This window comes from Polypterus senegalus, chromosome 10 (assembly GCF_016835505.1).
Source record: "Polypterus senegalus isolate Bchr_013 chromosome 10, ASM1683550v1, whole genome shotgun sequence".
Lineage (NCBI taxonomy): Eukaryota > Metazoa > Chordata > Cladistia > Polypteriformes > Polypteridae > Polypterus > Polypterus senegalus.
This window is the reverse complement of record NC_053163.1, coordinates 166,928,733-166,943,507: the sequence shown is the minus strand read 5'-3', so window position 1 is coordinate 166,943,507 and position 14,775 is coordinate 166,928,733. Positions and strand designations below refer to the sequence as shown.

At 44.7% G+C, this 14,775-nt stretch overlaps 1 protein-coding gene across 11 annotated transcripts in view; it reads left to right on the top strand.

Moving 5' to 3' along the window:
- LOC120537999 (voltage-dependent R-type calcium channel subunit alpha-1E) overlaps nt 1–14,775 on the top strand; it is a 368,732-nt gene that overhangs the window by 241,199 nt on the left and 112,758 nt on the right. For all 11 annotated transcript variants that reach the window (XM_039767331.1, XM_039767338.1, XM_039767337.1 and 8 more), the window contains exons 13-18: nt 4,504–4,713; nt 8,041–8,153; nt 10,443–10,555; nt 10,691–10,822; nt 12,344–12,413; nt 12,533–12,650. In XM_039767331.1, the coding sequence (XP_039623265.1) occupies nt 4,504–4,713; nt 8,041–8,153; nt 10,443–10,555; nt 10,691–10,822; nt 12,344–12,413; nt 12,533–12,650 (756 nt within the window). The remainder of the gene's footprint in view (nt 1–4,503; nt 4,714–8,040; nt 8,154–10,442; nt 10,556–10,690; nt 10,823–12,343; nt 12,414–12,532; nt 12,651–14,775) is intronic.

The window sequence follows — 14,775 nt, the reverse complement described above, 5'->3', positions numbered from 1 at the left end:
TTATGTTTTAAATATTTGATTCAATAATTACTTGTGAACTACAGACATGGACAAATTTGTTGGTACCCCTCCATGAAAACAGAAGAACCCCTCACTGTCTCCAAAAATCACTTGAAACTAATAAAACTCATCAGCAGCCACCATTGCTTATCCCGTATTTAACAAAACTCAGACTTTGTTTTGGAGTTTGGATTCAACAGAATATGTCATATGAAAATGGCTTGGACAAACATGATGGGACCCTCAACCTCATATTTGGTGGCACAGCCTTGGGAGTTTGCATTCCCTACACACAAGCGATTCCTGGAGCTCTCCATGAGACTTCTGTGCCTGTCCACAGGTCCTTTGACCCACCCGTCCTGTAAAAACTGCTCCAGCTGGGTCAGGTTGGAAGGGGGCCTTCTCCAGACTCAGTTCTTTCCATGGATGTTCCATAGGATTCAATTCAGAAGGCCACTTCAGAACAGTCCAATGTTTTGTTCTTGGACATTCTTCATTATGTGTTTTGGCTCCTTATCCTGTTGGAGGATCCATGAGCTGCGACTGAGGCAGAGCTTTCTGACACTGGGCAGGACGTTTCGCTCCAGAAGGTCTTGATGGTGTTGAGATTTCATTGTTCCCTGCACAGACTCAAGGCCCCCCAAACATAAGTGAACTTCCTCCATATTTCACAGTAGCTCTGCTGTTCCTTCCTTTGAATCCTTCGTTTTATCATGGGTGTGTAGTACAAATTCAAGAAAACAGCAAGTTTGGAAAAAATAATTCAAATCTAATTATTTAGGGTCTTTTCTATGGGGTCCCAACAAATATGTGCAGACCATTTTAGAAGATCTTTGTAGAACAAGCCATACTTGATCTCTTTGTCACTCATCACTTTATTTGGTTAAGGTGCATAGTAGGATTGCAGATTTCAATAAATCTGACAGGGATCAGGACAAGAACAGTCCTATTGTGATCCCCCCACCCACCAGATGCCCACTGTACAGCCATATCAATGTCTCCAAACACCTCAAATCTCGTAAAAGCTCCATACTCGAGAGACCTCTAGACTCAACGGCAACAAAGGTTTGACTTATGGCACGAACACATCAGAAACATCAACACAATCGATCACAGAAGTGAGAGAGAACATCTACCTGCTGGCGGTGACCCAGACTGGCCAACATGGAAAAGCCTGGACTGGCAGATCCTAAGTCAACATGACCAAGTGGGGATACTCTGATGACAGCGACCTATGCGACTGCAGGGAAAGACAGACCATGGAACACCTCCTGATCTGCTGATTCCTGGATGAACCACACACCATGGAGGACCTCAATGTGGCCACCAACAGAGCAATAGCCTCTGCTCGCCATTGGGATGGCATAGTAAACTTTTGGTTTCAAGGACTTGAGAAGAAGAAGACGCTTTACTTCACTCGATGACCTCTCAGAGGCATGCAGATGTACAGGGGACAATTGCTTTTCATTTTGTCACATTTCAGGAGGCCTACAGCTGAGCTGGAAGGGGCCCACACATTTCGCCACATCTGTATGTATTCGGTTTATTCTTGCGGTAATATATTCAAATTAAATCATGTGCGCTGCTCCTGTAAAAATAAAAACAGAATACATAAACCTTCTTTAGCCATAACAACGTCTTACAAACTCAAACTGACAGGAACCTGAAATCCACTCGGACTGCGTCGGAATGCATCTCATACCTTGGCGTGCAGCGACTTTATGACCTTCGATGACCGTTTTGAGATTTTGGGCCCAATTGAAAGACCAGTGAGGTGTTCACAAACGAGGCACAAATAGTATAGTGGGCACCTGCCCTGAGCTGGGTGGTCTTGGGTACGCTTCTCAACTTTTGGGATGCTCCAGATACCATTTTCTAGGTAGTTCACACATTCCAGGTGACCTTACATTAATGCCTTGGGCTTCTTTCTCGCCCTACAGTGACAGCGTTTCACAAGTTCCTTCCAAGTCTACCTTCAGTATTTTTGTTTTTTTAATGGGGAAACTTCATGTAGTGATTGATTTGGTAGCAAACTCTTCATATGCTGAGACTAGCATCAAATCATCGACTAAATACACTTACAGAGAGAGATCTTCCTTTCTTCCTTTAATCACGCTGACCAAACGTTTCCAAACGCAGGCTGACTAACACCTTGGCGAGTGTGAGCCATGCTTTTCTTCCACTTCAGCCTTAAGCAGATGTTGTGTGGGTGTGCAAGCAGCTGGGAGCATCAGCAGCCATATCTGAATTGTATTTGCAGCCTCTCTGCTCCAAATCAGGAAGGAAGTGGGTTTTATCGGATTTGACTCTAGTAGCACCCTTCATTGTCAGGTCTATAAAAACAAATCTGAGGATGTGACGGGTAGACAACAGCTGATATCCACAGTAAACCAAACAAAAGGCCAAGAGGAGACAGCAGGAGAGGTTGAATGGAAATGGAGATCCGTGCAGATCTTCAGTGTCCGACTTAGATAGATAGATAGATACTTTATTAATCCAAAGGGGAAATTCACAGCATCAAATATGGCAGCATCTCATCCAAGACCAGACTTGTGTCTTCTATAAGAACACACTTGCCAGGCACATGTTGGCTGGTCATGCCCATGTCGGGGGGGAGCACATGTTCGGCATAGCCACATATCCCCCAGTGCCTCGGGTGTTTCCAGGAATGAGAAAGGCTCCCTTCTGTCCAGAACCCAGGAATATCTCAGGCTATCCACTCCTCGTTCCCAGGCTAAGCAGTGAGAGATATGGAGGTGATGGTGACCTTAGGGCCCTCAAGGTTCACCCCATAGTTCCAAATCTCTGGTCCGACCACCTCTTGTGGAGACTTTAGCAGGTGTGGTTACCTTCTGCACACCACACAAAGGCCTCACAGACCTGCTTAAATATCCATTACTCTGATTCAATGAAGTTGACCCCTCCGAGGTCAGAAAAAAAATGTAAGAATCTGGATCAAAATAATATTAAAATAGTTTAGCTTATTTGTTGAAACACAGGAAAAAAGACAAAGATAAAATATTACACGAAAAGTAATAATAAAAATATTAGGCTTACATTAGTTCAGCAACGTTGACACAGATTCAGACTTTCCTTTCCATCTTAAACCTCATTCTGTTTAAATGAGAAATTTCTGTCCACAGTTGTTCAGATCCCCCTACTTCTTAATTAGCTTTTTATCGCACCCTGGACGTTCCCTTCTGAGATGATGTAATACTTCTTTTGGAAAGAACACTTTCATTCCATGGCAAAATGACACAAAGACAGGTCAGGTCAGGTCAGGTTGGGGAGCATGCACTGGTACAGTGCATTACCGCACCCACCACAGGACAAAACACCTCAGGAACCCTGTTGGAATCCCCCCAGGCAGATGTCACCCTCCAGAAATGACCCTCTATCTGCCACAGCCAGGTGTTACATGAGCATCCCCTTGGCCTGGTCCAGCCACTAAGGTCCTCAACAATTTGAGCCGGATCACCCTCGGGGAATCATGTTTCATTACCGCCAACTGTCCATACACTTCACCATCAATAACTCCTATAAACTCTTTAAAAATTGTAATAACATGTCAAGACACTCCTTGGAAGATCTGAACGCAATGTGTGACTTTACTGAAATCTCTGCTGAAACTCAAAAAGAGACCCTTTCGAGAATACCGGGGTATATTTTCTCTCAGGAGACAAATTGGAGAAGCACGAGACCAAAGAACAAAGAACACTCCGTTTTATTTCTTCCTGATTTCCTTGTTGTCGAGGAGAAACCAAAAAGATAATGAAGCATTCTCTTTTTTGATTTTTCATTCCTGTGGATTGCACTTCTCCAGACACCAAATCATGAGGGTAGCACTCTAAACAAAGTTGCCCAGATCTCACCTACCACATCTTACAACTCCGCTGGAGGAATATACCGAGAAGTTCTCAGGCCAAATGAGGGACTTACTCTCTCCAAATTATTGTAGGTCTGCCCAGGGGTCTCCTCTCAGTTCCACAAGGAGGTACCAGGAGGCATCCTTATCAGATAGCCAGGTCTCCTCAAGTGGCTCCTTTCAATGCAGAGGAGCAGCGGCTTGACTTTGAGATCCTTCCTATTCTCTGCACTCCTCACCCGGTCTGTAAGGCTGAGCCCAGACAATCTGTGAAGGAAGCTCATTTCTGTTGCTTGATCCTTTGGTCGCTACCCACAGCTTGTGGCCCTATTTGAGGGTAGGAACAGGGAATCAGCCGGTAAATCAGGAGCTTTCGCTTTCGACTCAGCTCTCGCTTCACCAGAGCGGCAGACGCAACTCCGATCCACCTGTCAAGTTTAAGAATCCATAGCAAATTTGCATTCCATATTACCAATTCTAGTTTCAATTCCATGTAAAGTGGCAGCAGAAAATGAACACATTAATGAAGCCCACAACTCCGGGATCCTGCCATGGTGTACGTCATCATTCTTCATGGTGTATGTCCTCAAATTAAAATGTGATCTTTTCTTGACGCTCTTTTGTCTCCCCACTCCTAGGGATGCCCCTGTCAAGAGCCAGCATTAAGAGCACCAAAGTGGATGGCAGTTCCTACATCCGACGGAAGGAGCGTTTTCTGCGGATATCCGTCCGTCACATGGTCAAATCCCATGCCTTCTACTGGACGGTGTTGAGTTTGGTTGCCTTGAACACCCTCTGCGTTGCTATTGTCCACCACAACCAGCCTTACTGGCTCTCCACTTTGCTTTGTAAGTTTGTACTTTAACACTTGAAATGTTATTTACTTTATTTACTCGAGTATCGCATCTAATGAAAAATGCAGGGCATGAGGGAAATCGGCGTGGGCCTAACATCAGACAAATGTGGTCTGAACGTTGATGGCAAATATGCTGCACGATGATGAATGAGAGGAGCACACAGCTCCCAAAAGTGTTTTCACATTTTATTGTCTCAGATTCTATTCATTCTTCATTTTCTGAAATCACTTTTCCTGGCGAGGTTTGTGATGTCAGCAAGATAAGCAGGTCACCATTCAAATTCCTTGTCCCAGCTGCAGTTTTTCCTTAGGGATTATCAGGTGCTCCCAAGCCAGCCAAGAGGTATCATCTCTCTAGTGTGTCCTGCACCTGCTGCAGGGTCTCCCGCAGTTCAAGGGCATCGTTACGACATGCCCAAACCACCTCATGCGGTTCCTCTCAATACTCTGAGGCTCTACCACACTGCTATCATGGTGTCAGTCCAGCCTTCTTCAGAAGACACCTCATTTCTGTACTTGCAGCCTCATTTTTTGGGTCACTACCCACAGCTCTCGAGCACAGGTGAGGACAGGGATGTAGATCGAGAGTTTCGTCGGTAGACTCAGCTTCACCACCACCAACCGGCTGGTACAAATCCTGCAGAATGGCTACCGCCGCTCCAATCCATTTGTCGTTCTCGCCTTCCCTTTTTCTATCACTTGTCCATAAGATCTCGAGATATTTGAACTGGTCCACTTAGAGCTCTCTCAGTTCACTTGGGGCATCATTTATAAAACTTTGCGTGAAAATATGCGCACGACCCAAAAAACTCTGGCGTACGCACATTCTTACTGGTTTTTCTAAATCACAATCGCCATGTAAATGTGTGTACGTGAACGCCCCGAAAGCTGTTCTGAAACATCCATAACTGGCATATGCTAATGAACGTCATACATATGCAAATTCAATTCTGCAGAACTTCATTGGCTGGTAGAGCAGCTTCCTCCTGACGCATCCTGCATTCATGAGTGCTCCGCAACCGAGAGCGCAAGATCATGTGTGACATTGTGGCATTATAATTATGGCACCACTGTCTGAGCGGATAGCCACTATCACCTGGCACATGTAATGACGTGACTGCTGTTATGATGAATAGTGAAGGCCACACGAAGCACTGAGGGTTGAGCCAGTGGCCATACCAAGAAGCCAGCGACCACATCCAACACCATCACGTCTCTCTCAAAACTACTTTATCTCAAAATAAATTAACTACAGGTTGACACAGGCCACCATCTTGGAAGACATCTCAGTTAATGGAGAGTCACTACTCATGGCTAACAGAAGCAGCTTCATTATCACTATTGCAATATGAGTGCAGTCAAGTGCTCTGTATACGTTCGGAGAACCAGACCCGGCTGCATGTTGGCAAAAATTTGCCATGTTTTATGCATGTGCACCCACTGCATACAAAAACTGGATGTAGCTCCTTGCCAGTCAGATGTTGGCTTTCAGCATGGCGGGCGTGAATGATGGAGTGAATTTCAAAGAGAATTGACAACAGGCAGTTGATATGAACTGTCAACAAACCAAAAACGTTCTTCAATGCCAATATGCAGCACTGCCCCTCTTCAAAGGGAACTGAAATGCAGGGCGTGCATCATAGTCATCACTTTTGAGGTGTCATACGTTTGGCACGTCAACACACATTCCAATAACGGCTCGGTGATATGAATCACTATACGTTTAACTTGTCACTTAGCTGGTTTGGCTGCATTTTCCTACTTGATCAAGAGTGTCGTCACTTCCCAGTTTGTCCAACATGGCGCGTACGCAGGGCTCAGAGTTGCCGTAAATATATGCACACTCCCCCCAGTCAAATTTTTTTTTTTTTTTTTTATAAATCCCGATGTTTGCATTGGAAGTTGCATACGTAAATTTCAAGCCTCTTTCTGTGCATAAGCAAGCTTCATAAATGAGACCCCAGGTGAAGCGAGTTCTGCAAGAGTCTTCATTTATTCTGAAGTCTACTTGGGATAGTCGTCTGGCAGTGGGTACCTATGAGAGAATCGGGCACAGCTGTACTGACAGAGTATGCTGCTCCAGGTTAGGGTCTTGTCATGGCAGGACTACTGCAACTCTCTGCTGGCAGAAGCACTGGCATGTGTTACTGAGACACTGCCAATGGCACGTCTGGTGGTCACATGTCACTCCTATCTTCTAATCGCTGCACTGGCTTCCTGTAGTGGCAGGTATGAAGTTCTAAACTTTGATGCTTGCCCACAGAGTATTCATTGGGTCTGTACCTATACGTATAAGGAGACACCTGTGAGGCTCTGTGCTCCTTCTCGACCAGTCCAATCTGCTGATGGATGGCATCTGGAGATGCCAACATTGTATGGATAAGAACACACTTGTGAGCTTCTTCTATGCTCCATCTCGACCAGTGTGATCTGCTGAAGAATGGCGTCTGCTGTTGCCAGCTTGAAATGGCATCAAATCTCAGGCCAGACTCTGGTCATGCCGAGCTTCTGGCTGGTGGAATGAACTGCCCACCTACATTCGAAACTCTCACTCCCTCAAAGTGTTCAAGAAGCGTTGGACGACTCTGTGGTTTGGTGGATTTCTAACTAACCGACTGATACCCGTTAGGTTTTGTAACCTATTTTTGCTTATATGTTGTTTTGAGCTCTTCACTTGTGGAAATCAATGTTGTCCCCAAACAGACCCCTGACTGATGTTAGCTCAATTATGTTGACCTCTTTTGTAAGTTGCTTTGGATGAAAGCGTCTGCTAAGTAATTAAATGTCAATGTATTGCCTTCTGGGAAGCTCCACGCAGATATTAGGAGTCTACTGAGGGAATGAAGATGACCAGCGGGCAGCGGATTCACACAGACAGACAAGTGAGCATCTGCGCAGGAGAAACACTTCAGCAACCCTGACATTATAGCTTAGTAACACTTCCAAACACTGAAATATCGCCTTTACCTTCTCCTGTAATGTCCTCATCAAGTGAAAATGTCTCTTTTCACCGTACATAGAAGTAAAACAGGAAACTTCTGCCTCGCTCTCCCATACCAGTCAGTCTTTAGCATGAAGACGAGTAAAGCAAATTTGAGAAGACAGCTTTGGTCATTCTGGCATCTGTCAGGGGACCTGGTGACAGGAAAGTAGACTTGAGTAGGACTTAACCCCAAGGCCACATGCAGTCCATTTCCCTAATATTGAAATTAAACAGAAAAGAAGAAATTTCATTCTAGGCCATGTCTGAAAAAGTCACAAGTTTCACAAGAGTTGTTGTCTTCATCACAGTTTATACCTTTGTGTCTTCCTCATGTAGATTATGCAGAATTCATCTTCTTGGGCCTCTTTCTCACCGAGATGTTTTTGAAAATGTATGGCTTGGGACCGCGACTCTACTTCCACTCTTCCTTCAACTGCTTCGACTGTGGGGTAAGTCACGCCAGCTTGTTGATGGTAAATGAGACTCAAAAAACCAGACCATGTAGGCCTCAGGGTAAGCCTGGCCACTAAAACTTATGAACAGACTTTGCGGCCTACACGAATGACCAATGAAGGGGAGGAGCCAGGGCTTACAAAAAGCTAAAAGGGGGAAGGAAAACCGTGAAACCCTGGTCCAGAGAACCGAAAAAATGACAATTTTTACAGTAATGTTTATGGGTTTTTTTAAGAGTGGTTTAAGATTGCAATTCTGTGATTCTATTTCTGACTGAGCTGACTTTTTCATGTTTTTTTATTTATGGCTGCGGTGTCCGACTCCAATCCCAGAGGGCCGCAGTGGCTAATGGTTTTCATTCTAACCCTTTTCCTAATCAGTGACCAGTTTTCGCTGCTAATTAACTCCTTTACCCTTCATTTGAATAGCCCTGGTTTTTAAGGATTTGGTCCTCTGAATTCATTCTTTTCTTGATTAAATAAATGGCAGCCAAACAGAAATCAGACGTGATTGAGCCAACAGACGACCAGCCTAGTCAGGGCTTCTAACTCCAACCAATTTCTTAATTAGAAGCCCATACTTGTTGTTAGCTAAACCCGTCACTTAATTCATGGCTTGTTGCTGCTCCCATTCTGCCACAGTAGACATTTCCAAAACTGATGATTTTCTTTTTTCAAAGACCACCCTTAAGATGTTTTGGCAGCCTGAGCAGATGAGTCCTACTGAGATCTTCATCATTCTTTATTTTCAGATAACGTGTGATGGACATGGGTTAGTGCTCATGTGTTGGCTCGTTTTGTGTCTCAAAATTGTTTGGCTTCTAATTAAGGAAAAAGGAAACAATTCAGGGGTCTGAGTCAAGTCAATTAAAATTAAGGCAAAAGAGGTGAATTGGCAGCAACTGGAAAATAATGAAGCAGATGGCTTAGAATGAAAACCAGTATCTGCTGCGGCCGTGCAGCACCGGAGTTGGACACCCCTGATTTATGGCAATTTGTACTTGTTTTGACTTATTTTCTAAAGCATATTAACATTATTTAAAAAAAAAATAAAGCAAAGCAAACAAAACCTGAAATCAAAACATCAAGAAAAATGTCCAAAAACAAGAACATTTAGAAAAATTGAAGGAAGGGTAGCCAAGCAACAGAAGCAGGAGTTAATAGCACAGCACCAATGCTGAGGTCTCTCCAAGCTGTAAACAGACTGAGTGCCATCCGAGAGGTGCTCAACATAGAGAAAACATGGAGAATAACTAACAGAATTAGCAAAAAATACAAGATGATTAATAGAAGAAAGCTCGATGCGGCCATCCATCCATGCATCTTCCTCACCTGCTTATCCAGGACAGGGTGGCAGGAGCCCATTCCAGCAATTATCAGGCGCAAGGCAGCGTTATGACCTAGAGAGTTTCTAAGCATCAAGTCCTGAACGATGACTGACAACGGCCACTAGAGGGGGGAAAACCATCAAACACCGTCTAGTCAGAAAAAGGGGAAAACGTGGTATAGATAAAAGATTTGTTCTAAACAAAAGAGCCAAGCTCTCAAAGAACACAAAAAACACACAAGGCAAAGCCTTCAAAACAGGCAATTTCTACAAATCCCAGTGCCAAATCCAAAGAGTGCAAAGAGAGCAACGATCACCAAACTCCAGGAATTCACAATAATCAAAAAGAGCAATTGAAACGGGAGAACTCACCACTACCATGAGCGTTTTCAATGAACCGCAACGGACTTTGGGTTCTCCACAGCCTTATATAGGGCTAAAGGCAGCCCCTTGACGATGATAGGCAGGTGGTCCCACCTCTTGGGAAGTCACCCAACTGACACATGATATATAGATACACAAAAATTAAATAATGCACAATAATAATAATAACAGTAATAATAAGAACACTAAACAACACAAATAATTAACAAAAGAATCAAAAATGGACAATAAAGAGAAATGAATCTGAACCCCAGACAGAGAAGGATGAAATATATTAATGTACTTTGTTAATCCCTAAGGGAAAATTGTCTTTTCGTATGACCTTTGGGGGTCAGAGCACAGGGTCAGTCATCAGGTTTTGGCGTTCCCCGTATTGTTTGTAATAATAGCCAATCTGTTTGTTTTAGCCAGTGGAGAATAGATAAACAAAGAACAAAGAGATAACAACATTCTTAAGGTTCAATGGGGACCACCGCTGCACATCTCTGTCACTGGAAACAAACAAAGACACAAACCCCACATACGGAAATGTGTCCTTACTATAATATGCCATTGTCTTCTGTCCCCTGTTGCAGGTGATTGTGGGCAGTATCTTCGAGGTGGTCTGGGGATTCTTCCGACCAGGAATGTCATTTGGAATAAGTGTTCTAAGAGCACTGCGGCTGCTGAGAATATTCAAGATCACAAAGTGAGTAGGCTCGCTCAGGACCCCCTGGCATGTTAAATGGCGTCCTGCTGAGCGATACTCAGACCTCCCCGCTGCTCTTCTTCCATTATAATCACGTTTTCATCACAATGAGCGCCAATCTGCCATGTATTTCAGGTACTGGGCTTCCTTGAGGAACCTGGTCGTGTCCCTGATGAACTCCATGAAGTCAATCATCAGCCTCCTCTTCCTGCTCTTCCTCTTCATCGTCGTCTTTGCCTTACTGGGAATGCAGCTGTTTGGTGGCAGGTAGGCGCCGTCACCCGTGTGACCAGTCCTCGCGGGTATAGAGCTGGCATTGCTGGGTTTCCTCTGCTATTGCTTTTCTGGTATGAAATATGTCTGTGTGACTGTGGCCAGTGTTTTTGTTTCTCTGTTCTTTTGTCTGTTGTCACCCTGTGCTGTGCCCTGACTGAAGTCGTTTTAAATGCCCACCGCTGCTACAGGCCTGAAGAAGAAGCAGTGGGTCAGCACTCCTCAGCCTGTAAATGCATGTGATGGACAGATAGCTCAGCCACTTGGAAGGCGGCCTCCTCTGTAGCCACGCCCCAGAGGCTGAGACACTGGAAGAGGGCGTGGCTTAGGGTGTCATTAGAAGAATCAAGCCAACAGAAGAGCAAGTGGCTGTAGTGCAGCAAAGCATTCTGGGAACCCTGGCATTGACTTGGTTTGGTGGTGGGTGGTTTATGATGATATGGAAAATCCTGCTGACTAAATATTTAAGTGGCATTCTGTGACAACCTTGATGCTCTTAAGTGTGACTTGCTTTAGTTTTCTTTTCTTTCTCCCCGTTCTGTTTTTTCTTCTCATTTCCAATGCTCCAAATCACGGCTGGAGGCTCACCAAGGGCCCTACTCTCCTCATTAACCCTCTGCTGTATGTTGTCTGTTTCCAGTTCTGTGTCCTTCTTCGGGGTCAGGGGCTGCTGTCTTCTGCCCCCCCTAGTGGAGATGTCTTGGTGTCTGGAAGTCTCGAGTGTCTCGTTGCCTCGTCGAGCCTGCTGTGGTGGTGGCAGCATGCCACCCATCGCCTGTGGACCTTTCTTTTTTATTTTTCTTTCATTTCACCCCATTGTCCCCTTATAAGGTTCCTGCAGATGTGTCCACATTGTTTTGTTTGTGAGATCAGTTGTGTGTTAGTGTGTTTGGGTAGCAGGGCATGAGGGTGTTTGTTGTCTCCTTCACTTTGGGATTCCTTCTCATCAACAGTTACACAGCTTTAGATGGCTATATGCCCTCTACTCCATAGTTGCCATCTCCTGCCCACTCCATCACAGCTCTCACCACCTTACACTAGCTCCTCACACTCCTCGATACCCCCTCATACTCCTGACCTCATTTCTTGCCCACTTTCCCCAGCAGCCATTCCAGTCATTTCTTCCTCTGCCCTAACATGCCCATCAGTTCAATTCCCATCCCTATCCCCTCCACTGCTGACAAATGACCCCTGCAGGCCTCATGCTTGTCCACCCAAATCCTGTGGGATCACCCATTCACTTGCACACCTAAGGGTTGAGGTTAACTTCAGAGGGACAGGTGATGTAGACACATCTGTTGCCAGGTGCCTACAGGTGTCTGGTGTGGCAGCAGTAGACCCTGGTGGCACGTGGCATACAGAGATCTATGTCCCTCATTCACTAGATGCACTCAAGGCGATGGGCTAAACTGGGAATGAACCAAATTCCCTTTGCCTTTTTTCATTTTTTTTGCTGTAGCTCATCCCCCTGATTGCAGATATGGACTCAAGCTTTACGTCTGTTTCCTCCCACAGGTTCATTTTCGATGATTACACTCCGACCAACTTTGATACTTTCCCCGCAGCGATAATGACAGTTTTTCAGGTGCAGTTGCTTTCCTTTCATCTTGGTGTCTGTCTTCGGCTCAGTGCTGCCCATCATGCTGGGCAGCTCTAGTGGGCCGGTGAACTGCCATGAGTAACATCTACTGCTTGTTTCTGCAGATTCTCACCGGCGAGGACTGGAACGAGGTGATGTACAATGGGATCCGGTCTCAAGGGGGCGTGAAGTCTGGAATGTGGTCCTCCGTCTACTTCATTGTCCTCACACTCTTTGGAAACTGTATCCTACTCTTGTGCACGTAAAGCCCACAGCTGGTGACGGACGGCATTCCTTATCATTTAAATTGATGTGGGCACCTGCTTAAGCAGCTGCCAGCTCTGGGGACCCTGCACTAAGTCAAGGACCACAAGCTGTGACCGAGAGGATGGAGAATTGAGAACAGAGAGGGCCTAACAGTTTCATTGATGTTGCAGGTAGCTCACTAGCCTTAGAAGAACAGCTCACTTTAGCCATATGAGAATGGAGATTGTGCGACTGTGGCTCTTCTCTTTTTATAGGTAGCCCTGCAGCTGGAACTGAAGCTGCTCATCTGAATACTCAGCATTGATGTCATCCCTGGCTGATGTAAGAATAACCATTACATAGCCCACCCTTAGAGAAGCCCGCTGTCCCAATGACCACTTAGAAAGATAGGAAAGGCACTATACTGTATGATAGATAGATAGATAGATAGATATGAAAGGACAGTTAGTTACAGTTGTGCTTGAAAGTTTGTGAACCCATTAGAATTTTCTATATTTCTGCACAAATACGACCTCAAACATCATCAGATTTTCACTCAAGTCCTAAAAGTAGATAAAGAGAAACCAGTTAAACAAATGAGACACAAATATTATACTTGGTCATTTATTTATTGAGGAAAATGATCGAATATTACATATTTGTGAGTGGCAAAGTATGTGAACCTTTGCTTTCAGTATCTGCTGTGACCCCCCTAAACGTTTCCGGTAACTTCTGATCATTCCTGCACACCGGCTTGGAGGAATTTTCGCCCATTCCTCCGTACAGAACAGCTTCAACTCTGGGATGTTGGTGGGTTTCCTCACATGAACTGCTCGCTTCAGGTCCTTCCACAACATTTCCATTGGATTAAGGTCAGGACTTTGACTTGGCCATTCCAGAACATTCACTTTATTCTTCTTTAACCATTCTTTGGTAGAACGACTTGTGTGCTTAGGGTCGTTGTCTTGCTGCATGACCCACCTTCTCTTGAGATTCAGTTCATGGACAGATGTCCTGACATTTTCCTTTAGAATTCTCTGATATAATTCAAAATTCATTGTTCCATCAATGAAGGCAAGCCGTCCTGGCCCAGATGCAGCAAAACAGGCCCAAACCCTGATACTACCACCACCATGTTTCACAGATGGGATGAGGTTCTTATGCTGGAATGCAGTGTTTTCCTTTCTCCAAACATAACGCTTTTCATTTAAACCAAAAAGTTCTATTTTGGTCTCATCCGTCCACAAAACGTTCTTCCAATGGCCTTCTGGTTTGTCCACGTGATCTTTAGCAAACTGCAGATGAGCAGCAATGTTTTTTTTGGAGAGCAGTGGCTTTCTCCTTGCAACCCTGCCATGCACACCATTGTTGTTCAGTGTTCTCCTGATGGTGGACTCATGAACATGAACATTAGCCAATGTGAGAGAGGCCTTCAGGTGCTTAGAGGTTACCCTTGGGGTCCTTTGTGACCTCACCGACTATTACACATGTGCTTTCCTCTCAGAGTGATTTTTGTTGGTCGACCACTCCTGGGGAAGGTAACAATGGTCTTGAAATTCCTCCATTTGTACACAATCTGTCTGACTGTGGATTTGTGGAGTCCAAACTCTTTACAGATGGTTTGGTAACCTTTAACAGCCTGATGAGCATCAACAACTCTTTTTGTGAGGTCCTCAGAAATCTCCTTTGTTGACATGTGCCATGATACACTTCCACAAACATGTGTTGTGAAGAGCAGACTTTGATAGATCCTGGTCTTTAAATCACACAGGGTGCCCACTCACACCTGACTGGCATCCCATTGATTGAAACACCGACTGAATTTCACCTTCAAACTAACTGATCATCCATGAGGTTCACATACGTCTGCCACTCACAAATATGTAATATTCGATCATTTTCCTCAATAAATAAATGACCAAGTAAAATATTTCTGTCTCATTTGTTTAACTGGTTTCTCTTTATCTACGTTTAGGACTTGAGTGAAAATCTGATGATGTTTTAGGTCACATTTATGCAGAAATGTAGAAAATTCTGAAGGGTTCCCAAACTTTCAAGCACAATTGTAGATAGTGACCACCTGTAGAGGCTCTTTCATATGGCAGTTCCTTGGTTTTGCTGA